This window comes from Dromaius novaehollandiae, chromosome 5, assembly GCF_036370855.1.
Source record: "Dromaius novaehollandiae isolate bDroNov1 chromosome 5, bDroNov1.hap1, whole genome shotgun sequence".
NCBI lineage: Eukaryota > Metazoa > Chordata > Aves > Casuariiformes > Dromaiidae > Dromaius > Dromaius novaehollandiae.
Window position 1 is genome coordinate 76,548,676 of NC_088102.1, and position 21,972 is coordinate 76,570,647.

A 21,972-nucleotide genomic window follows, 5' to 3' on the forward strand; every position below is an offset into this window, starting at 1 on the left:
AAAAAGAGAAACAAACAGTTATAAAAGATAACATGATGTATAAAACCAGATGTACACAGCTATAAAATGAGAATAGGTTCCTAGAATCAAGATTGCAGCCCCATATCATAGCCAATGCCTACATACATAGGGATCACTTACTGCGATCTACTCAAATAGTCCCTGTTAAAGTAATGGCTGCAATGTATACTGAGGATGATGAATGGTCATATGAGATACCTGACTTGATCCCAGTTCTCCTGATCCTTCTCGTGATGATGATTAAGATGACAAGTCAGTCCTCCCATTACAGGAAAAACTATTCTCCATATGATTAAGACTATGAAACTCCTACCAACAGTCCCACTCCTGCCTAACAGCAAACCAGTTAACATTCCTCAGTATAAGCTACCTGCTCCTGCCATAAAACCTGTGACAGGATTTGTCAAACAATTAGAGCAGCGAGGTATTACAGAAAAAATCCATTCACCATAGAACAGCCCAATATGGCCTGTTTAAAAAAAAAAAAAAAAAAAAAAAAAAACAGACAGGACATGGTGCCTGACTATTGGCTGTAAGGCTTTAAATAAAGCAACTGGCCCTTTAACAGCCGCTGTTGCTAGCACAGTAGATGTAGTTAATACAGCAAATGAATGTGCTTTCCCACGGATGGGAGTGTTAGATATAAAAGACATGCTCTTTATGATCCCAATACATGAGCAAGACAACCCAAAATTTGCTTTTACTTGGGTGGTATACAGTACACCTTGAATCACCTACCCCAAGGTTGGAAACATAGCCCCACCATTGCCCATGCTATTTTAGCTAAAGAATTAGCATCAGTCATCCTCCCACCTGAAGTAACGATTTTACAATATATAGATGGTATTCTAAACAGAGGACCAGATGAGGAAAGGGTCCACCAAAGCATGGACACTATCGTCCAGCACCGACAAGAATTAAATATTTGCATTCCTGACTCAAAACAGCAAGGACCAAGTCCAGAGGTTATATTTTTAGGTACTTGATGCACAGGAGGACAGAAAACTGCACCAGCATATGTATTAAGAGGGATACAGAATATTCTGGCACCTTCTGATTAAAGAGAGTTGTTGGCTTTATTAGGAACTTTGGGGTTTTGGAGGTCACACATTCCTGGATTCAGTATTCTGGTGAGACCTCTATATGCTTACCTTGTCCAGCACAGAGTCAGGGTCTCTCAAGACTGCCTCCATTATGCTGGCAACCACCTTGGGTCAGTCATGCCCTCAATGGTTGTCAGGAGGAAGTCTGTCCTCTCGGAGGGGAAGAGAAAACTCTCAAATACCTGTGGGAGGAAAGACCTGTGGCACCGAGTGTGCACCCTGAGGAGCTGAGAGGGTGGCTTGGGGAGAAAGTGCCGAAGCAATGCTAGCACAGTGTCCCCAGAAGAGCTGGGCACAGGGGCTGTGCTAGGATGGGCTGATTGCAGCCTGGGGGTAGTTGGCAGTGAACTGCCAGGGTGCGGGTGGACTGCTGGCGTCAGGGTCACAGTGTGCTGGCCCTACAAGGAAGCAGAGCTCGTGGGTGGCCAAGACAGCCAGAGCTGCTGCTCTGCCACTGGGACAAAGCCTTTGGCTACGCCAGGCTCAGGGAGAGTGGGACATCCCTGCGCCCGAGGCCTGGGAGACTGCCATGCCAGCCCCACTGATTATGGATCCATTTGTTCCTCCAGGCCTCCTGCCGGCCCTGTGGCCAAGAATGCCAGCGAGGGAGGAGCTTCTCACCATGCTCTCATCAGTGGCATTGCTGGGCCGGAAGGTGTTTGGGGCTTCCCCCTGCCACTCATCTCTGGAGGCGCTAGATTGTCATCTGCCACCTTTCTACCTGTGCAGGAGGGGAAACAGAGCAGTCAGGAAGAATGATGGTGAGTTGGAGATGGCAGACTGAAGGTGTCAAAGAGAGCTCCGTGGCTTGCAGAGAGGGGCTGTCACTACCGTGTGGGGAGCAGAGAGCCTCCTAGGGAGGACACGGGCTTATTTCCAGGTGACAAAGGGGAAATTGCCTATTAGGATGCAGAAAGGCAGAAGAGTTTGGTCTGGCTTTCTGCTCTGAAGCAGGACAGCAGCCCTGGGACGCTGCTGCCACAGGCTTGCCAGTCTGCTGGTTATCAGGACAGTTCCTAAACCACTGCTCCAAGGGCCATAACAGCAAGGCTAAGCTGTAGCAGCGGGGACCAAAGCCCTGACCCCCACACAAGAGCGGGTCCAGGCCTGAGTGCCACATGAGCCAAAGCTTTGGAGGCATCTGCCCAGCCCTGCTCCCAACAGTGACCAGTGGGGTACAGAGCTGTGTGTCCCAGCCTGCCTACCCCTGCCTCCTGCCAGTTCTGTTGCCCAGCCAAGGGCAACCTCCCCTCCCTTCAGGCAGCCCCAGAGCCAGCATGTGGCAGCCCTGACAAGGTGAGGAGCGTGCTGCCTCCCTGCCTTGCCTTGCAAGGCTTTTGACTGCCATCCCTGTAAGCCCATGCCACTGAGGTGCCTAAACAAGGAGTCAGAGCTTGGGTCTTTCCCCGGCTCGCAGCTCCTCCACACACACACTCCTTCTTCCCATGGCTGATGGGAGCTCCTCCTCCTGCTCCCGCTGGCCTGCCCATCTCCAAGAGCACATCAAGCCAGGTGCCCTCTCCTCCTGCCTGAGCCTGCCTGAGAGGAGGGTTGCCCATGGCCTGGAGCCACCCAGTTACCTCCAGCAGAGAAGAGCTGCCCAGGAGCCAGCTCAGCCACACAATCCTTCCCACGGCCCTCTGGCACTCAGCCACTTTCTGGGATGCTGTGAAGGGCAGCAGCACCTGAGGAGACCAAAGCTGCTGGTCAGTGCTGGGACCTGACAGCAACTCCAGGAGCAACAGCTCTGCTAAGTGCCTGTCAGGGTTTCCACCTCTGCTGCCTTCCATGCACTCCTCCAGAAAGGGCCTTGCATCCCCTCCTCATGCCAAACTCCTTCCACTGCTTTGGTGCAAGGGAAGGCTTTTGGGGGTAAGGGGCTGAGGCGCAGAGGGCAAGGCTTTCCCGTGATGCTGGCGGGGGAAAGGACTCTGCCACCAGGAGAGAGAGCCAGCTCAGCCAAGACCATGGTGGGGCCCCTGCCTGCCTCCCCCCTCCAGAGATGGGCCTCTCCCCACAGCATGTTCTCTGTGCCTGGTCCCAGGCAGGGCTGGCCCCTTGACTCAAGAGGGTCACTTCCCTTTGGGGTGAGGAACAAGCCCTGCCACTGCCCCCCCTAACTCTTTGCAAACAGCAGACCTGCAAGATGTTCTGCAGCTGCCAGAGATCAGAGGCCTGTGACTCAAACACCAGCACCTTCAGCATCTCATCCAGAGCATCCAGGGTTTGCAAGGGGAGCAGAGGGTGGGCACCCCTTCTCTGGCCCCTCTTGCTTACAGGAGGCTGGCTCAAACCCCTTCTGCCCACGGCGGGCACCTTCCTGAGGGTAGAGTGAAGCATCCAGGCTTTGCATCCGCTCTTGGGGAGGAAGGGAGAAGATGCTGGCGATGCAGGTGCAGAGCAGCCTGTTGTTCTGGGTGTCCTTCAGGAATGGTCACTCTTTGCTGGCAGGAGAGAGAGGTGCCTGTGAAGTGCTGGGGCAGGGAGCAGTGCCCAGATGCCCTGGGAAGGTGGACACAGCCATGGGTGGTGGGAGTGCCCATGCTGGTAGCCATAGGAGGTGGGGAAGCCCTGCAGGTAGGTACCAATTGTCCTTCTCCGATGATGCAGACCCAGGGGCCGAGGACAGTGCTGGCAGGTGGGGCACAACGCCCACTCCATCTCCTGCCTCTCCCTTCAGGGGAAAAGCCCAGAGACATCCCTCTGCACTCCCGCCTGCCCCACTGAGGGTGAGTGAGGAGGCCCGACAGACTGCACCATCCAATGGGGCTTGGGTGGGGTCATCAGGGCCATGTTGTGGGCAGGCCCAGCTAAGCCAGCAGCTGGGGCAGGTATCTCATTGTGGCGATGGCCAGCATGGCTTGCTGCCGCACCGCAGAGTCCAGGCGGTCAGGGGACTCTTCTTCCAGCAGCACCTAGGGAGCACAGGCAGCATGGGGCACGGGAGCTGCCAGCCCCCAGTGAGCAGTTGGCAGCACCCAGCAGGCCCCCCCATCCCACAGCTGGCACCCTGGCTCAGCAGCCCTCGGCGAGGAGGGCTGTGCCCACGGGGGCCTGCCCACCCCTCCCTGTGTCTGGGTGCCCCAGTCCTCTGCGTGCCCAGCCAGCTTTGCCCCCTCCCACAGCCCCTCTGGCTGCCCCCCTCACCTCCATCTTCTCCGCCAGCTCGCAGAAATCAGCCAGGTAGCTGCCCATCACCTTGGCTCCGCAGAGGGTGTGGATGGAGGCCAGAAACCTCAGCTTCTGCGCCTCGTCCTGACAGCCGGGGATGAGAGAGACAAACAGGGCAGGTGAGAGGGCAGAGGCACTGCCAGCAGCACCGCAGCCTCAAGGGGCACGCAGTGACGGCGTAGGGCACCCAGAGGCAGCAGCTGGGCACAGCCAAAGGCCCTCCCAGAGCCTTGCAGCAGGCAGCAGACACAGAGGCAGCCAGCTGGGAGCTGCAGGCACCGCTGGGCTGACAAGGTCTGTAGTCACCTGTTAAGGGCTTGTGGGAAAAGGCCTGCAGATACTCCAGGGCTTCCTGCTCCTCTCCCTCCAACTCCAGGCAGGAGGCAGAAGAATCTGGATCTGGGGAAGGAAAAGAGCAGGGCTGTAGGTGGGTTCTGGCAGGAGGCAGAGGAACAAGCTATGGCCTCTTCTCAGTGCCAGGCCTGCTCCTGTGGACAATGGCCCTGGATTATGACATCAGAGCCTTGCCCCATGACATCACAGCCCCTAATGCCCAACCCCTATTCGCAGTTCCCCATGCTGCCACAGCTATGATCTCACAATCTCCAGAATCCCTGTGTCTAGGATAATTCAGCCCCTAGTCCCCAGTGCCCTGCAACCTCACTGTTCTTAATGCCCCTGGGCTATGACACCACAACCCCTGCGTCTCCACCCTGACAGCTCACATCTGCTTGCTTTCTGGGTGAGTTATGGGGCGGTAGGTAGTTCTGGTCAGCCCAGATGCCTAGGTCCCTGCTGGGGGGGGGGCGGCAGTGGGCACAGATGCCTGGACCCCAGGCCCTACCCACAACCTGTCACCCTGCCCCCTCCACTAGACACCACCCCTTGCTCAAGACCCACCAGACCTCCCCGCTCAGCCCTGCTCCAGGGGTGCTCCACACCCTAGGAGAGCCGAGAGTTCTGGGTGTCTTATGGGTGCTGGGGTTCCTGAGAATCCTAGGGGTGTTGGAGTCCTGGGGGTGCTGAGACTTTTTATGGGTCTTGGCAGTGCTGGGGATCCTGGGGGTGCTGAGGGTGCTGTGGGGAGGATGAGTGTCCCAGGAGTGCAGGGGGTCCCAGGGTTTCGGAGTGGGAGAAAGGTCCTAGGAGGTGCTGGGGGGTGAGACGGGGTCCTAGAGCTGCTGGATGAGGCCAGGGTGAATCTGAGTGTCACTGGGCTGGGGAGGCCCTGTAAACACTGGAATGGCAAAGAGACTGGAGGCTGTGGGAGGTGTGGGGGGCCATCCCTGAAAGACACCCCGAGGGCCCCAGGATGCCCCAACATGCATACCAGAAAACCCTGCAGCACCCCTGACAGGCACAGAGTAGGCTTTGGGGTGCACTAAAAAGCCTGCTCGGCTTCTCAAGGTACCCCTTACAGGCAATCTGCAAATAAGCCTACTTTTAGGGGTGGTAATATTGGCAGAAATATAATAAACATATGGGCTATTACTTCCAAACAGTGAGCCCCAATTTCTCTTTCCTGATGTTTGTAAACACACCTTAACTTAGCATTTTTTTGTATGTGTATGCACACGCAGGCACATGTAAGAAAGTCTACAGATCAATTGTACCTTTTGAACAGAACCACTGCCTTTCATTCAGCTTTCCATGTAAAAACCAAAATGAGAATTTGGTACCACAGAGAAAGACTATGGAGAAAAGAGGAAGGTCCAGAGGTCATCTTCTATCTGCCAACCTCACCATGGCTGTAATGTTCCCCCCACCCCCACACCCTTCTCTTATTTCTATACTACCTTATTCTCAGTCTTCCGGTGCTCTTTCTTATGTTTTTTTTTAACCTGTAGATTCAAATAATGTCAACTCAGACTCCAGGCAGGTCCTTAAAGCTTTCCTCACAGACCCAGGAAAACCATTACAGGAGTACCTAGAGTGGCTCAGCAGGTAAGAAACCAAACAGGAGCTGGATCAAGCAGTGTCAAAATACTGATCAAGTGTGGTAACAGCTATCCCTGCCTTGAACTTTAGCATTCAGATCAGAAAAACTTAGAAGCAATATCTGAAACAGGAAGAAGGGACACCTCTCCACACACTCCCTCTTCCAGCCATAGCCAGGCAGGATGTCCAACTTAAGAAGCTGTCTGCCAGCTACATGCAGCAATCACTTCTTTTGTTTACAGTACATTTTACAAAACATTCTGAATGTTCCCAGGTTTAAAACCAAATATTACTTTAACAATGCTAAGGGAATTCCCCTGTGAGACAAGCGCAATTTCTCATTTGAAACATGGGAGAGAATTGAGCCACAGAGCTTGAGAACTGGTGTCTATCAAAAAGCCACTATGAATGCCAGGATTCTACACATGGGAGAGAATTGACCCACAGATCTTGAGAACTGGTGTCTATCAAAAAGCCACTATGAATGCCAGGATTCTACACTTGATGTGTTAACCACTGTAACTGATGTGCTTTTCTTTAAAACTGGTATTTTATTTCAGCTGTGCAAGTACAGCCTTCAGCAACAAGGTTTAAGCTACCTCTCTGGAAAATCTGAGAAACATTGTATTTGTATGTAAATTTTATTCTGAAAAAAATAGCACATTGCTTTAACAGGTTATAGGAAAAGGTTACATAAAGTACAGCATAAAAAAAAAAAGAAGCATTTTCTTTTTTCTTCTTAGTCTGGGAATTTATTTATACCTATATTTTTGTTATTAGCCTAAAACTCTTCACTTCTTCATTGTTGAGAATAAAAAAAACCCCAATCCTAATGGTTTGGGAAACTTAATTATCTCCCCTTTCTGAACTTTGCTGCTGCTGCATTGTTGGTCTTTGCTTTCTTCTTTGCTGATCCCTTGGATTCTGGCTCTTTGCGCTTGGCTGATGTGATGGAGCCAGTCACCTTGAAGAAGTCATCCAGTCGGCCCTGGGTGCTGCCTTGCCGGCTCTTGCTCAATCTTTTGATCCCATTGCGGATCCGTTCTTCATTGAACTGCTTCTCTCCACACATGAATTGGATGAGCTCTTCTTCATTTGGCTCAGTCCACTTCAGTTCAACAGCATCAGGGTCTACCACATCTGGCTCTAGAAAGAGCTTCTGGGCCTCTTTGTGCAACCAGTTCTCAGGCAGAGGATACTTCTTGGTATCTATGTGCTGAACGATCTTTTCAATAGTTTTGTGTTGCTTGATGAGCTCAACTGCACGCTTAGGTCCAATGCCACGGATGCTCTCACAGTAGTCACAGCCCAGGAGAATACACAGGTCCACAAACTGTTCCCAGGTCAGATCTAGATCTTGCAGAATACGATTCAGGTGAAACTCTTGGACTGGTAACTTCTTAGCCTCGCTAGCAGTAAGGTGTCGCATCAGTACTGGACTGCCAAAGGTCAGGCAATCCATATCTTCAGTAGCAGCTGCATAGACCTTACCAGCTTTCACCAAGGTGGCACAGCTGGCTTCAGCCTCTCCTGGTGCCTCAATATAAGGAATGCCCATCAGCATTAGTAACTTCTTGCATTCATCAGTGTGCTGCTGGGTCACCTTGACCAGTCTCTTGCTGAATTTCTCAATGTTGTTCTCCTCTCCGGCCTCTTGAGCTTCATGCAAATGCTTCTCCGCCTCAGCACGGCGCTCCGTCCGCTTTGCTAGCTCCCCTGACTTCAGCTGAGGGGGCTTACCGTCGAAGACATAGACCGGCTTGATGCCGCTCTCCACCATGCGGATGGTGCGGTAGAACATGCCCATCAGATGGCTGGTGGTCTCACCCTCCTCGTTCTGCAGCACCTCAGCTCCCTGCCGCACCGCGATGAGGAACTGGTAGATGCTCATCGATGCATCAATAGCCACCTTCCGACCAAAGTAAGCCTTAATGTCGTTCTCCCGGATGGCAGCTGGGGCCACGTCGGCGATGAGCTTGGCCAGGCCGTGGATTCCCATCTCGGACAGCAAGGCAGGGCCCGTGCAGCTGGGGCCGGGCTCGCAGCTGCCAGACAGCAAGAGGAGCCGGAGGGTGATGGCAGGGCCGCAGCCCCCGCGCCGGCCGGGGAGGCCGCAAGAGGAGGCAGCCCGACGTGGGGGCGCCTCGAGGCAGCAAGGGGACGCGAGAAAGGCGGCGGCGGCGCTCGCCCCAGCCCACCGTTACCTGCCCCTGCCGCTGCCGCTGCCGCTGCCGCTGCCGCCGCCGCTGCCGCCGCCGCCGCTGCGCCTGCGCCGCCGCCGCCGCCGCCGCCGCGCGCGCTCTGCAAACCGCCTCGCCAATGGCGACGAACTCCTCCCCTGGAGGCTCCCGGCATGCCCCGCGCCGCGCCCTTCCGCTTCCGGGGCGCGGGACGGGAGGGGGGAGGGAACGGCGGGAGTCGGGGCGACGTGTCTTTGTGCTGCCAGGAGCCGCGTTGCGAGGGGAGGTCATGGTGAGCGGGGGGGGAGGCCTCGATGGGGTTCCACGGTGAGCGGGGGCGCGGGGAGGGCGGTCCCGGGGGGAGCGGTCCTGGGGGGAGCGCGGCCGCGGGGGGGGGGTGCGTGGTGAGCCGGGGGTAGAGGCTGGTTCCGCTGAGCCCCGACGGTGCCACCACGGAGCCGCGCGGTGCCCCCGCAGGAGCTGGAGGCCATGAGCAGATACACCAGCCCAGTGAACCCGGCCGTGTTCCCGCACCTCACCGTGGTGCTCCTGGCCATCGGCATGTTCTTCACCGCCTGGTTCTTCGTGTATCTGCTGCGGTGGGGCTGGGGAGGCCGGGCGGGGGGCGCCGTGCTGCCACCAGGGCCCCCAGCTGCCCCCGCGCTGCTGGCTGTCGCGTTTGCCTTAACCCCCAGCTCTCAGTTATGAGGTGACTTCTACCAAGTACACACGGGACATCTACAAGGAGCTGTTGATCTCCCTGGTGGCCTCGCTGTTCATGGGCTTTGGGGTCCTGTTCCTGCTGCTTTGGGTCGGTATCTACGTGTGAGGCCTGGCCGAAGGAGCCCCAGGTACAGCTTAGGCAGCGCATGGGGTGCTGTGTCCTTAGTGGCCGGATAAACCTTGAATAGGTTTAATGAGCTCACTGAAGCTCGATAATGCTAATTATGCATGTGTGGGTTTCCTGGAAATGTAATTTTGTGACAAGTTGGGAGAGGCTGTGCTTTACAAAACCCGCCTTCCTTTAGGGGCAAATTTGGGAATGTAAGAACAACCAAACAGCAGTGTCCTGATACCAGCTGTCCTATGGCAGCCCCTGCAAGGCAACACTTTGGCTTAAGAAGCACAATTACCCTGGAAGCAGCGCATCTGTGCAGATGCAGAGCTGCTCACTGCTTTTCACAGCACAGGGAAGCTGCACTTCTGCCAATACCTGAGCTACAAAGTGACTGCTGGATAATATAGCTGAAGAGTGTTCTTGTGCTCCGCCACCATTTTCTGTGAATTACGTGTGCAGAATTGGGATTAATCCCAGTTTGAGGCATTAAGGAATTGTATTTGTCATATATTGTCCTTTGCTCGAGGAGTCCTTTGGACCTAGCAGTATCATTTTTGAGCAAATCTGATATAGGATCTGCCGCTCAGGGTGTATGTGGAGCTTTCTCTAAACTCACCTCTACCATGTATCCCTTCTGACAGGCTGCAGCTTTAGTAACAGCAAGTCTGGTCACAGGTCCCACTCTGGGGAAAACTGTCTCACTGACCTCCTTCATCTCTTGCTTGGTTCTAGGTGGGAAGCCTTGCAGAAGCTCTTTTTATATTTCTTTTATACGTCAACAACAAAGCCTATATCAGACATGGACTGTGCTCCTGTCAGGTGACTTCTGCCAGCACAACAAACCAAAGCTGAATAAAACTGGTTCTGTGATATACCTGCTCTGGGACTTGCAGTTTGTGTTTTAGATTCTTTTGATCTGGCTTTTCAAAACTGCTTTGATCTTAGCACAAGATCCATGTGCCTTGGGATGGACCCTGTATTGCACTCAAAAGTAAACTGACCATTTCGTAGCATGTTTTCAGCAGCAGGAGCAGCTCTATTGTAAGGAACCAAGCATAGTTCAGATTTCCTTCTAGGCTGTTTAACACCTAATCAGAATTCAGACATGCATTCCACTGGAGAAACTAGTTAATGCTGTAAAACTGTAACTGGTGGCGTCTCAAGCATTGCTGATATTGAACTTAAGCAGCTTGACAACAGTTTTCTTTGGCAATGAAGTTCATATGCCGTAGTGAGTGGCATGCAGCTAACCAGTGAAACTAGCCATTGCATGCAGGGTTTTTCTTCTATGATAGGTTTCAGTGATATGATGTATTATCACTCTGACAGACTGTGAAGATCAGCATTGCTCTGTGACCCCAAAAGACTGGGAACCACAGGCCTGACAGGAACAGAATTGTGCTGCATAAAGTACTTGCAATTTCTTTGCAGTAACATAAGAGGGGGGGGATAAAGAAAGGATGTCTTCTCTCTAAGAGACTGCTTGTTTTTGCTAGGTAGGAGTACTTATCTTAGTCTTTTTTCATCTGTGTAGTGCTTTGTGCAGCAGGGCAGTGCAGGAGAAGCCTAAATCAAAACTGACTTGTTCCAAAGTGTGACCATCCTGTGGTATTCAGTGTTCCTTTCTAGGAGCTCTGCTTTTGAGAATTACACTTCTGAACTTCCTGATCTTTATCTGTCTTAAGTATTTAAACCTCTAGACATATCTGGGCCCAAAATAGTATCATGGTCAGCATTACAGAAAACAATGTTAAGTTCAAAACCATAGTCATAAAAAGAACATTTTAATCAGCTGCAGCTTAATCCCAGGGATTTTGAACTCCAGCTCCTTTGGTTTTGATCATAGATTTCCACTGTTGTGTATGCCTGGAAAGCACTTCAGTGCCATCTTGTGCCTTAGTGCAGAAAGAGTCCTAGAAAACAAGAGCTTCCCGCTTCTTTTTCTTAAGCTTACTCTTCTGTCCCTCAACGTTCACTGCCATCTGCCTTCCTCACCCTCTTACTGGAAAGCAGTGTCCTATCTTACCCCATGTTGAGCTGTTCTGAGCTAGCAGCTCTCTGGACTGAGTTTGGGGCAGCAGTGCTAACTGCCCCTTGCAGCGGCTGAGGGGAACAGGGACCACTGAAGTGGTTCACTTACCATTTGTAGTGTGCAGTTGGGAACTCTTGCATTAGAAATGGAGCTGATGGAAGCATCTGGTCCTGCTCTTCAGCCAGGCTCCATGCTTCTGAGGTGACTGGGCAGTGGATGGTGGCAGTGCAGCAGTGGCCCAGTGAACATGCAGTTTGGCTTAAGTAAAACAATACTTGCAAAACATCCTCTGACTAGAGTTACCATGTAGTAGGTTGGTGTGGCTCCTCAGATGCAAAGCAAGAGTAACACCTGTCTACTGGATGCAGCAGTAAGTGTCACAAACGATGCTTATGGGAAATCAGTTTTTCGGAGGAATGCTTGAGAAGTACTGAGCAGAATAACCTTGCAGCTTACTGTGGCCTTCAGCTAAGTAGTGAATTATTTATCTATGGCAGGCATAACTACATTTTAAAGGTATTTTTGCATTTTGTATCCCAGCTTTCAAAGCAATCTAACATTCAGCAGGTAGCTTACAGCTGCCTCTAATTTTCTATTTTGGAAGGAAGCTTTTCCTGTGCAGATGTTCTTAGATGCTTCTGCATCTGCCCCTGCCCTCTGCAGCATGAGCAATGATAACTCCTTTTTATATCTGTTCTAAAGCATGCTGCATAACAGTGAGCAAGCCACAGGTTATGACTGTTTTGACCTTGACTGGACCCCATCTGGGCACTTCTGGAAACTCAAGCTGACACTAGTGTTGTTCAGCCTTGGTGCTTTGTGAGAAGCAATTTTATAACTACTGAATTGAAAGATTTTTTTTCAGGTCAAGGGAGGAATGCAGCCAGGAGCCATCCTTGGATACAAAGCAGTATTTATATATTTATTTATATGGGTATATTTACCACCAGCATAAAACAAAGTCTAAATAAGCCAAACAAAAAAATGTGGGGAATCCGGAGACTCAGCACGCAAATTCAGCAAAATATAAATATAAATCAGAAAGAAAGGAGGGAAACCACACTTGTTCCCCACAAATAAAAACCAATAATCAATAATATCTGCTAAGAATACAGCTCTACAAACTTGCTGGCAATATACATTGATTAAAGCTGTGACAGCAACATTTAAACCAAACAAATTAGTGCTTTACTTTTTCTTAATTCTTGCAGTGGTGGCATAGTCTCTATTTACAGGCTTTAAGCTTTAAAAGTAGGACAGAAGGTTTGTGAATTTGCTTTTGAAACAAACTGCAGAACAGCCAAACTTTGGAAACTGGCCTCATTTTCACACTTGTCTTCCTTCCTGCCAAGAATGTCTAGAGAGATGAAGCTTCTAGTTTCCAGCTGGGACAAAAAAGAGTTTTCCCTAAGCTGCAAGGCTGGAGACATTGGCTCAGAGCTCCCTCCATCTCATGCAGGAAAAGGCCTGATGGTTAACTCTTTCTTGTTGCTGATTTGGGAAGGGGATGGGGAGAAGATCTTTAGTTACAGGTGAGTAGGGCAGAAACATCTTGTCAGGAAGTCTATACAAGCAGTTGTTTCCATGGGCTTAGAAGCCATCCTGCTACCCTTTCAGCATTAAAAAAAAAACCCTATTAAGTTCTAGTTTCTGCCTTGCTCTGGTATTGCTGCCTGGTGGCTGGTACAACTGGTATATGAGTTGTGACATACGTTAAGATTAAGCATACTATTGCAACATAAGACACTAAAAACTGCATTCTGAATCTCTGACTCTTCTTTCAATACCATAGATTGCTGTCAGCCCACTGCCACTCTGCTTGAAACAGTTGTATGTGGGTAGGACTGGCCTTTGCATTTTAGGTGTTGCCTTGTCTCACTACTTTGACTGACTACCATTTTTGAGGCACATGGCATTTATTGTACATGTGGGAAGCCACTGTTCCCTCATACAGTCCTACTAGCAGAAAAAGGCACTAGAGATGTTCCTGTAGTCTTAGGCACTTGGTTTGCTAGGGCCCCTCATAAACCCCATGCCTAAGAGTCACAGGGATACCTGAGAGACTCTCCCATCTCCTGTTGGGCCATGACTGTTAACCCATTTCTGGTGATTGATTCCTCCCCTCCAGGAATGGTTTCCCTTGCAGGAGGGTGAGATGCACTTGCGGATCTCAGCTAACCTCAGCCACTACCTCTGAGAACTTTTTGGGGGATCAGTTGGGTGGTGGTGATTGCAGGCAGTGTTTCAGCTCTGGTCCTCAAGACATTGCCAGTTACCGCTTCAGTTGCTAAATGAAAGCACAGGCATTCAGTCCAGCTCAGCAGAGGAGGGGGGGCAGCAACTGAGCCTGAGAACACTACTGCTCAGCTGAGCAGACTCAGAAGAGTGCATATTCACTAACCTGAATACGGACTTGCCACACTGGGCCACTGATTGCCAAGTGGAGAATAAAAGCTGCCAAGAAAGTTAACTTCCCAGTTTAAGGCCAAGCAAAAAAAGCTCAGGGCTGGTGGAAGGAAGAACTGGAAGAGCACAGAGTGTCCTCTCCAGAGAGCTGCACTGGGTTTCCTTATGAGTTGCAGGCAGGAGCAGAGAGTCCTACTGAGTATAGAGCTGACCTGTTTGTGCTTAGTTACTACCAAGCCCTAGGCCTTCTTGCTTTCCCTCTGAGCTCCCCACAGTTGGGCAGAAGGCTGTCCTCTAGCTGCGTACTCACTGGGTTGCCAGAAATTCCCTGCTCACTCTGCTTCCTGGCTGCCAAGGCTTAAGTGCATTTTAATAACTAGATTGCGTTAACAGTATTTGCTGCCCAAAGGCACAGAATGGGAATAAAGACCTGACCTTGAAACCACCTTACAAATAAAGGGCTTGGTCCTTTGGAAGCAGAGATGCCAACGCCTAGTGATGATACCAGGAATTGCAGGGCTATGGCTGCTTTGTCAGGACAGGCTCAGAAGGAAATTCTGAAATGGGTGACAGGAAACACAAGGGAGATAAAACTGCTCCCCAGACTGGAGAATGATCCCAAGAGATCCATACAGGAACCACCTCCGTATCTGGCTAAAGCACATTTGCAGCTCATTTCTCCAGCGCAGCCGAGCCAGCTGGTGGTGGCATTGGGGCATGTCAACCATGCATTCCTCAGTGCTGGTAAAAATGGATTGCTGCAGCTGTGTCCACCGAAGGCAACAAGACCAGCAGCTGGGGCCCCGATGTGGTTGCCCAAACCTAATTTGGTTAGAGTTGCCTACATCTAGTGACAGGACTGTGCAAGGGTTTTTTTGTTTGTTTTTATTTTTCTCTGAAGTCACTTTTCAAGTTTGCTTCAGGAAGAGTGGCATTCCCCTCCCCCCCCCCCCCCAACTGCCCTATCCTTTCCTCAGAGGTGGTTGCTGTTTCCTTAAAAAAAAAAAAAACAAAAAAACAAAAAAAACAGAGTCTCAAAAACTATTAACCTGGTAGTGGCTCAGCCTCCAGGAGTGTAGATGTTTCCTTCTTTACTAAGAGGTTCTGGAGTGGGACGGGGTGGAGGACACCTGGGTGCTGGTAGCTGTCAGTCTGGCATATCCCAGCACCACTGTAGCAGTCAAGCTTTAATATGGAGCTTAGCAAAGGGCCCCTTTGGTTTCCTATGTGAGACACACATAGCTCAATAGCAACAGAATTAAGAGGCCCGTTTTTATACGGCTTAAAAAAATTCAGTAGTTTAGCAAGTTAAGAACTTGTAACAGTAAAATACCCAAAATACACTTAACATAACTGCTTTTTTGAGAACAACAGTGAGAGTGAGGGCCCACAGTCCCTGCCATTTCTCCCTGTGTGGTGGGAGAAGACTAACCATTTTTCTTCACTGCTTGGCAGCGATCCATCGGACAGCAGAGCCGCATTCACCAGGTGGTGTAGAGAAACCAACCCACATGTCCGGAACAACCCCAATCCCGCTTTGCAGGGTGTGCTGTGCCCAGTAATTTTTCTCCCATGCGTTGATGACACGTGCCCCCCACACATGGTTTGGCCTGGGCACAGCTTTAGCAGCGTCTTAGTGAGGTTCTTGAGTTTATCCATCCAGACCTGTATATTGTGGAGGTTAGGGTATAGCGAGGAGAGGGAGAGAAGCTGCAATGGCAATGTTTGCCCTTTCTCTTGCTGTCAGCAGAGAACATGCAATTCATGGATCCTGGGGCCTCCAGGAATCTGTGGAACAGGGCTGCCAGGGATTGCCCTGGGCCAGCTAGAAGGAACAGCAGCTCCAGTGTATGACTTCCAGTATGTCCAGGCACAGCCTTGCTTTCCAGAAGAAATTCCAGTGTTTCAGTCTTGGAAAAGCCTCCAGTGTTGAGCAATTCCAGTGTTGTAGAGAGCTAATGCAGCACATCTGGAACCACTGGGCCAGTACAGGGTGGAGTTCCCAGTTGCACTCTGGGGTGTGGCAGGCCCATCCACATAAATCCAGTGTAATGCTTTCAAATCCAGTGTAGCAGGGGGAGGGAGCAGTGATGGAGGACACAGTTGTCCCCATAAGGGAAGGAGAGAGTTGTTCAGGGCAGCATGGGATGGCAGGAGTCAGTGCTAGGGTCAGCCCAGGAGAGACCGCAGGACTGGTTGTGTTTCTGTGGCATAAGCTCTGTTTGTGCTGTGCTTCAGTGTCTGTGACACCAGGCCACAACCAAACCAGCTCCACACCCAAAGCAGGAGACAGGGATAAGGTGGGGCTGGGGGCTAGTAGAGGAGGGGGTACAGGAGTCTCCCCAGTGTCACCAGTCCCGCTCCTCTCTCCAACCAGAGGGCACTGGCGCTGCTAGGACTCACTCACAGAGCCAGTAAAACTGAAAATAATAGTCAGTGAAAAGGTGTCCCATCTGCTCAGGAGCAGTGCTACAGTTGGCTCGACCCTATGTGAATAGAGCAAGAAAAACAGCTTACAAATAGCAGGATACGTACTCTAAGGGATTTGTGCCTGAACTATGGGCTGAGGCAGTGAAGAGCAAGTCCCTAGATTCACATACTGCCTCAGGAATAAACAAATCTTACCCTCTTCTAGGCCTGTGTATGAGCAGGTCTGCTCTTGTGTTGCCCTTCCCTTCCCAGTGCATGAGTGGGCACTTGTTCCCCAAGTAAATTACCTTCCTCCACTACATGTGTAACTGTGTGCAAGGGAACAACCACAATATACAGGGCTGTGGAAGGCTCTAAGCATGACTAAACCCATGAGCAGAGACAGCCCTGCCCACTCTGCTGTGGTCCCATTGCTCCACTCTCCATTCAGCCCTCGACAACAGAAAAGACAACTTGTACTCACAGGTTGGGCTACTCTGAAGTGGTATGTGAACTCCCTGAAAGACATCATCACTAGAGGCCAACGGTGCATTGTTTCCTGGGGAAGAAAACACAATAGCTGTGATGAGACTAGTCCTGAGCATTAGGGGACTTTCTCCTTGGCTGGATTAGCAAAGAAATATATAACTCCACTCTGTCAAATGACCCTATAGCTGTCTTTGTGGAGGAGTGAGGATCAGCAACGGAGCTGGACTGAGTGGACCAAAGAGGCACTCAACCATTTTACCCAGCTCCATAGGCATCACAAGAATGGAAGCTGACAGCCCACAGCTTTAGTTTGCGGAAAAGGCTGGTGAAACACGCAACAAAATACTGGGCTTATGCAGAGTACAATGCTTGCCAAGCTCCTTGACTCTGCCTCTTCTGGAAGCTGGCCCTCGCCCCATCACCCTTGTGCTGTTATCCATGACATGGATGTCCATGCCATGCCACGTTTCTTCAGCTTCTCAGAAGTGCAGCTCCCCAACTGTGCCGCTGCATCAGCCATCACAGAAGCCAAGGAGAAAGTAGGTGTGATTATTGCAAGTGTAAACCCTCCCTTGGCCTGGGGGAAATAAGCTTTTGTTTGAAATAAAAAAATACTGTTACCACCTCCTGGGGTCCTAAAAACACTGCCAGCACTTCTCACTTTTTGCTGTATCATGTACCCTTGCCCTGGAAGGAGTGAGCTACTGTAACCTAGTACTACTTTTTATTCTAACACACTGGCAACCTCCACCCCACACACAACTTTTTGTGAGTCCAGAGGGAATCATGACTCATGAAGAGTCTGATGCAGACTCACCACACAGAGATCTGTGGGGAATATCCCTGAAAGAGTTTCACTAGGACAGGTTACAGCAACATACAGCCTGGCCCAGGCTTTTCCTAACAGTCCTTGGGCTCAGGCACAGGGGCTGGGTGGGATGATTTCACAGGAGTGACCACAGCATCCATGATTCATGTATCAGGTTGGCAAACAGTTCCCTGTTGGGGGCCATGCAGGAATGTCTGAGGTACATTTATATTAGCAAGTGCGGAGTAAGGCTATCTGAGCATGAATTCCCACACACAACTTCTGTATTACCTTAGCCCAACTGCTATAGTCCCCCCTGCCCCAGAGGTAACTGCATTGTGCCGGGATGACATATAACATCTGGCTGCCTGTGAGTGTGTGGACTTTGTGAGCCATCACCTCCCTACCTGTGTGTCTGTGGTATTGATGAAGCTGTCCATGCTTGCAGCATCCTGGCATGGGTCGCTAGAGACAAGGCCACAAAGGGAGATGGACACAACAGAAGAGGTGCTAGAGAGACAAAGACACAGTGAGATCATGGAAGGGAGCAGGCTCTACTGTGTCTTTCCTAGCATCTGCAGGAGATAGCATGGCCACATGGCATAGTACCCAGCTGACTTCAAGAGAGCAGACTGGCTACCCTGAAATCTAATCCCAGCAGCTTCCCAGGCTGTCCTGTCACTCCCAAAACCCCACATGCCCGCTGCAAGCCACAGGAGTGACAATTCCCCCCGCCCCAAACTTCTGCTCACAGCTGCTCCTGATACTTCCATGTAATCTCTGCTTACCAGTCCCGTTATCTTTGAATTCCTGCTCCCAATTCCACTTCCTAGACCATCTCCCCATCAATCTTTTCTTACTCTCTGGACTCACTTCCTTCTCTAGCCACTCTTGACTGACACCCTGCAAACCCTCTCCCTCTGAGCAGATCTTGGTGAATCTCTACCCACCCTATGGTCTGCAGCCCTTGGTCTCTGCCAGGAATGGAAACACATAAAAGAGGAATCTAGTTCACTCACTTCATCTCCAGGGTCAGATTGGTGTTTACTGCTGTGAGCTGACTGACAGGGATGCGGTAGGTGAAGTTTCCAGTCCTGAGGACAGAGAAGGAGCATTAGACTTTGCAGCATCAGTTCATCCTGCTGTAAGATGGCCCAGGACAGGACCCAGAGTCTCTATTTGGCTGGGACTTCAGAGGGCAGGGGTTCCCAGCCTAGTTCCCAAGCTCATCACCAAATCACTGTCCGGAGGGGCAGCAGTCTTCCTGCAGGCACTCTTAGCAAAGGAGCAGGGACTGAGTCCAGAGAGAGTCCCAGCGCCTCTGCCCAAGGGGCAGCACAGGCTACCTTGCGACAGTAGCAGGAGAGAAGACGGCACGAGGCTCCAGGAGCTGGCTCTCTGCTCCTTTTACTGGAGCTTCCACAGCACTGCTGCCACCATAGCACTGGCACCAAGCCCTCTTCGCTCACCTGCATGCATCGCTCGCTGCACAGTACTGGGACTGGATGGCTACATTGATCTCCAAGATCCGGATGGAATGCAGCACTGGGCTTGGTCCTGTGGGTGTGAAACAGATTATTTAAGAGGAGCGAAGGGAGGGCTGTAAGGGATGTCTGGCACTGAGACTGCCTTTCCTCATCATTGTGTCTGAGGCGGGGGTCAGACTGTTGTTGGACTGTGCTGACACCATGTCCAGTCACGGTCTGGGTGAGCCAGCCTCACACTCTTGCAGTACTGGCCCCTGATGAGCTAAAGCACCCCCAGCTCCTGATGGTCATACCCTGCTTTGCCATGGCATGGCTTGGCTTGGCTGCCAGAGGGGTTGTGGGCTCATCAGCCCTGGGACAACACAGGCAGCTGAGTCACTCAATCCTCTCTCCTAGCACGTAGACCTGAACTTAAGTGTGAAACTTCACAATGGGGAGTGCAATTGCTTGCTGACAAAGGGCTCCCAGATCCCTCAGGCATTGCTTACTGTACATCTTTTTAATCACCTCTGCTGGCAAGACATGGCACCCTTGTCAGTTTGAGCTCCAGAGATGGTCCTATGCCCTTGCCATATGCCCCTCTCCCTGCAGCCTGGAGTTTTCTGCTCTCTGGCTGGGTGTTTGGCCCATGTTAGGCAGCTGGGTACCTTGTCTAAGCAAGGTCACCCCACAGTTGCTCTGAGGATTTGATTACCGCTCTATACTGCACTGAGAGAGCTGGGAACAGGTGAAGGGATATTCCTGGGCCTGCCTCCTGCACCTGAGAATGGGTGTCCCAGACTGTGCCATGGGCTGGTAATCGGCAGACCTCTCTGGTGCCAGCATGTCTGAATCTGTGTACATCTTCCTCTCGGTCTGATTTAGAAACAGCTGAGCAAGCTGTGATGGGAGTAGGAAAGGAGATGTTGACATGGTAGCCTCAAAAGGGAACTGGGAAAGCTCAAGATGGCAACCATGTAGCTGGCTAACATAGCCAGAAAGTGCAGGTCATGTGGGGGAGGAAGGGGAGGGCTGGAGGTTCAATCTGGCTGCAGTGGAAGGGCTGGGGCCCACATGGCTCTGTCACACTATAGAGACACAGTGAGAGGGCCATGCAGGACAGATGAACCTCAGCTGGTTGAGGATGCAGAAGGATGCCAGGAGGCAGCCCAGGAAAACAATGTTGTCACAGGGATGGAAGAGGAGAGGGCCCACCTACCATCCGTGCCAAGATCCTCTGCACGGGGCCACTCGCTCACCGGCTGCTTGACACTGCGCTGCTGCCGGGCCTGCCCCAGTGGCGAGTTGCTGCGGGAGAGCGAGAGGTTGGAGATGTACTTGGATTTGCCCTGGATGTGGGTGAAAGGGGAGGAGGGGCTGGCATTGGGGCTGCCGAAACTCTGAGACCTGTCAGGTGTCTTTGGCCACTTGGCGTAAGAGGTCGCTTTCCCGGAGACACCCCTGGATTTGGCTTTGATATTTGTCACTGGCAGAAGTGAGATCTGACTTTGGTCTGTGAAGGAAAGAGAGAAAGAGATTGTGTTCAGGCGAGTCAGAAAGAGACGGGCAGCCCTCCCAAATTCCGAGGCCCCAGGGAGCCTCAGCTCACCTGCGGGGAAGGGGGTCAGTGCAGAGGGAACAGCTACAAGCTCGGGGGTTCATTCTGTCCCCACTTTATACTCTTATGAGCAGCTGAGGCCTCCCAGCCCTCTGTGTGTTAAGGGAATGATGGGATCACCGCAGCAAAGGGAAGCTACAACAGGCTGTGGGAACAAAGTGGGGGCACAGACCTGTGGTTTGATAGAACGCAGTGTTTAAGACAGGGTTAAGGCATGACTCCAGGGGGTTTAGGGCTCTACAGGGACTGCCCAAAGCACTGTTCCTCCTGCAACAGCAACAGAGCAAGCAAGCTCTGCAAAAGCACTGTCCGGGCAGCCAAGACACAGCATACCTCATGGCCTGTCAAAATACTGCTCATGGTGAACACAGGAATGAGGCCAGGCTGCAAGGGATGGCTGCTCAGGCATGCTGGCCAGCTCAGCCTAGCCTCTCACAGCCCCATGCTGGCAGAGCAGACAGCTGCCAGAGACCTTCCAGTCCCCACTTATGCCAGCAGCATAACCACAGGTGCTTGTAACATGCCACACACTGGCAGTGAAGGCAGATCAGCCCAGCAATCACACATTGCCCCACAGGCTGCCTGCTGGAGCGGGTCTCAACACCTTCAAGCAGCAAGTGTTGATGAAACCAGCTGTCTTTCAAAGGCTGGGTTGCATGTCCTTTTCACAAGGTGCAGAGGTAGGAAATGAGCTGAGAGGGGCTGGGGCCACAAGATGAAGCAACAGTGGGACTGATGCACCTCAGCACTGTCCCAGCACCTCCCTCCTGTTGGACTGGTACTTACCTGTCTGGTTAGTGGCATGAGTGGGGCTGGTCTCAGAGAGGGCAATGGAGGAGACATTGGTGGGAGCAGCAGAGCAGCACATGGAGAAACACGGTGGGTTGAAGCACGCTAGCACACTTTGGCCAGGTAAGCCGTGGACAGAGTCATGCACATTCGCTGTGACTGCAGGGCAAACAGCAGGGACACTGGAGTAAGCCAGGGGAGAGGACATCTAACAACAGCAGCATTGAGAGCCCTGGGAATCCTCTCTACAAAACCACAGCCTCAGGACCACCCAGCGTAACAGCAGGACAGTGCCAGAGAGCCCCTGGCACAGAGATGCGTCCATGTTCATTACCCTGCACCACAATACATCACAGTGCTTTTCTGGCTGGCACTCTGCCATGCTGCAACCTACCTTGGTGTGTAGGGGTCCTGTCACTGGCTCTGTCTGATGCAACTGTGGATGGCACCAACTGAGTTTTATCAAAGTTCTGATTTGACCTAAAATGCAGGAAAATACATATGAAAACCTCTAGCACAGGGGACAACATGTACATGGAGAAGTGACTGCAGCAGTGAGTGGGTGATGGAACCTGGTATGTGGAGCAAGAGCAGACACAAAGAGTGCAGCAGCGAGGAGAAGCAGACTGAGGTAGAATGGAGCAATCAGGCAAAGGAGAGCAATGCAGGAAAGGGGAGAGAGGCACACAAACCACAAAGACAGC

At 51.7% G+C, this 21,972-nt stretch overlaps 3 protein-coding genes and 1 long non-coding RNA gene across 8 annotated transcripts in view; 1 reads left to right on the forward strand and 3 right to left on the reverse strand.

Moving 5' to 3' along the window:
* Positions 1 to 967: 967 nt before the first annotated feature.
* On the reverse strand, positions 968 to 4,035 carry LOC135328563 (uncharacterized). Its single transcript, XR_010389575.1, has 2 exons — positions 1,746 to 4,035; positions 968 to 1,306 (listed from the first exon to the last, which is right to left on the reverse strand). It is a non-coding gene; the product is annotated as an uncharacterized LOC135328563 (long non-coding RNA).
* A 2,820-nt stretch (positions 4,036 to 6,855) lies between these two features.
* On the reverse strand, positions 6,856 to 8,599 carry FEN1 (flap structure-specific endonuclease 1). Its single transcript, XM_026109312.2, has one exon. The coding sequence runs from the start codon at positions 8,230 to 8,232 to the stop codon at positions 7,084 to 7,086; it is 1,149 nt and encodes a 382-aa protein (XP_025965097.1). The 5' UTR covers positions 8,233 to 8,599; the 3' UTR covers positions 6,856 to 7,083.
* On the forward strand, positions 8,538 to 10,123 carry TMEM258 (transmembrane protein 258). Its single transcript, XM_026109272.2, has 4 exons — positions 8,538 to 8,705; positions 8,891 to 9,000; positions 9,116 to 9,264; positions 9,984 to 10,123. Exons 1-3 carry the CDS (start codon positions 8,553 to 8,555, stop codon positions 9,240 to 9,242), a joined length of 390 nt encoding a protein of 129 aa, XP_025965057.2. The 5' UTR covers positions 8,538 to 8,552; the 3' UTR covers positions 9,243 to 9,264; positions 9,984 to 10,123.
* Positions 10,124 to 12,179: 2,056 nt separating this feature from the next.
* The window catches only part of MYRF (myelin regulatory factor), an 82,745-nt gene continuing 72,952 nt past the window's right edge, over positions 12,180 to 21,972 (reverse strand). For 3 of the 5 annotated variants that reach the window (XM_026109298.2, XM_026109297.2, XM_064513380.1), the window contains 8 exons: positions 21,663 to 21,748; positions 21,266 to 21,427; positions 20,081 to 20,374; positions 18,865 to 18,952; positions 18,415 to 18,489; positions 17,803 to 17,905; positions 16,583 to 16,657; positions 12,180 to 16,175 (listed from right to left, as the gene is read on the reverse strand). In XM_026109298.2, the coding sequence (XP_025965083.2) occupies positions 16,089 to 16,175; positions 16,583 to 16,657; positions 17,803 to 17,905; positions 18,415 to 18,489; positions 18,865 to 18,952; positions 20,081 to 20,374; positions 21,266 to 21,427; positions 21,663 to 21,748 (970 nt within the window). In that variant the 3' untranslated portion in view covers positions 12,180 to 16,088. The remainder of the gene's footprint in view (positions 16,176 to 16,582; positions 16,658 to 17,802; positions 17,906 to 18,414; positions 18,490 to 18,864; positions 18,953 to 20,080; positions 20,375 to 21,265; positions 21,428 to 21,662; positions 21,749 to 21,972) is intronic. The other 2 variants (XM_064513379.1, XM_026109299.2) reach the window with 1 other exon arrangement.

Excerpts from the sequence above, each read along its gene's own strand:
- FEN1 (XM_026109312.2), bottom strand. The coding sequence starts at position 8,232 with ATGGGAATCCACGGCCTGGCCAAGCTCATCGCCGACGTGGCCCCAGCT.
- TMEM258 (XM_026109272.2), top strand. The coding sequence starts at position 8,553 with ATGGCGACGAACTCCTCCCCTGGAGGCTCCCGGCATGCCCCGCGCCGC. Across the intron at positions 8,706-8,890 it reads CGTTGCGAGGGGAGGTCATG|GAGCTGGAGGCCATGAGCAG; the intron begins GTGAGCGGGGGG and ends GTGCCCCCGCAG. Across the intron at positions 9,001-9,115 it reads TTCACCGCCTGGTTCTTCGT|TTATGAGGTGACTTCTACCA; the intron begins GTATCTGCTGCG and ends CCCAGCTCTCAG.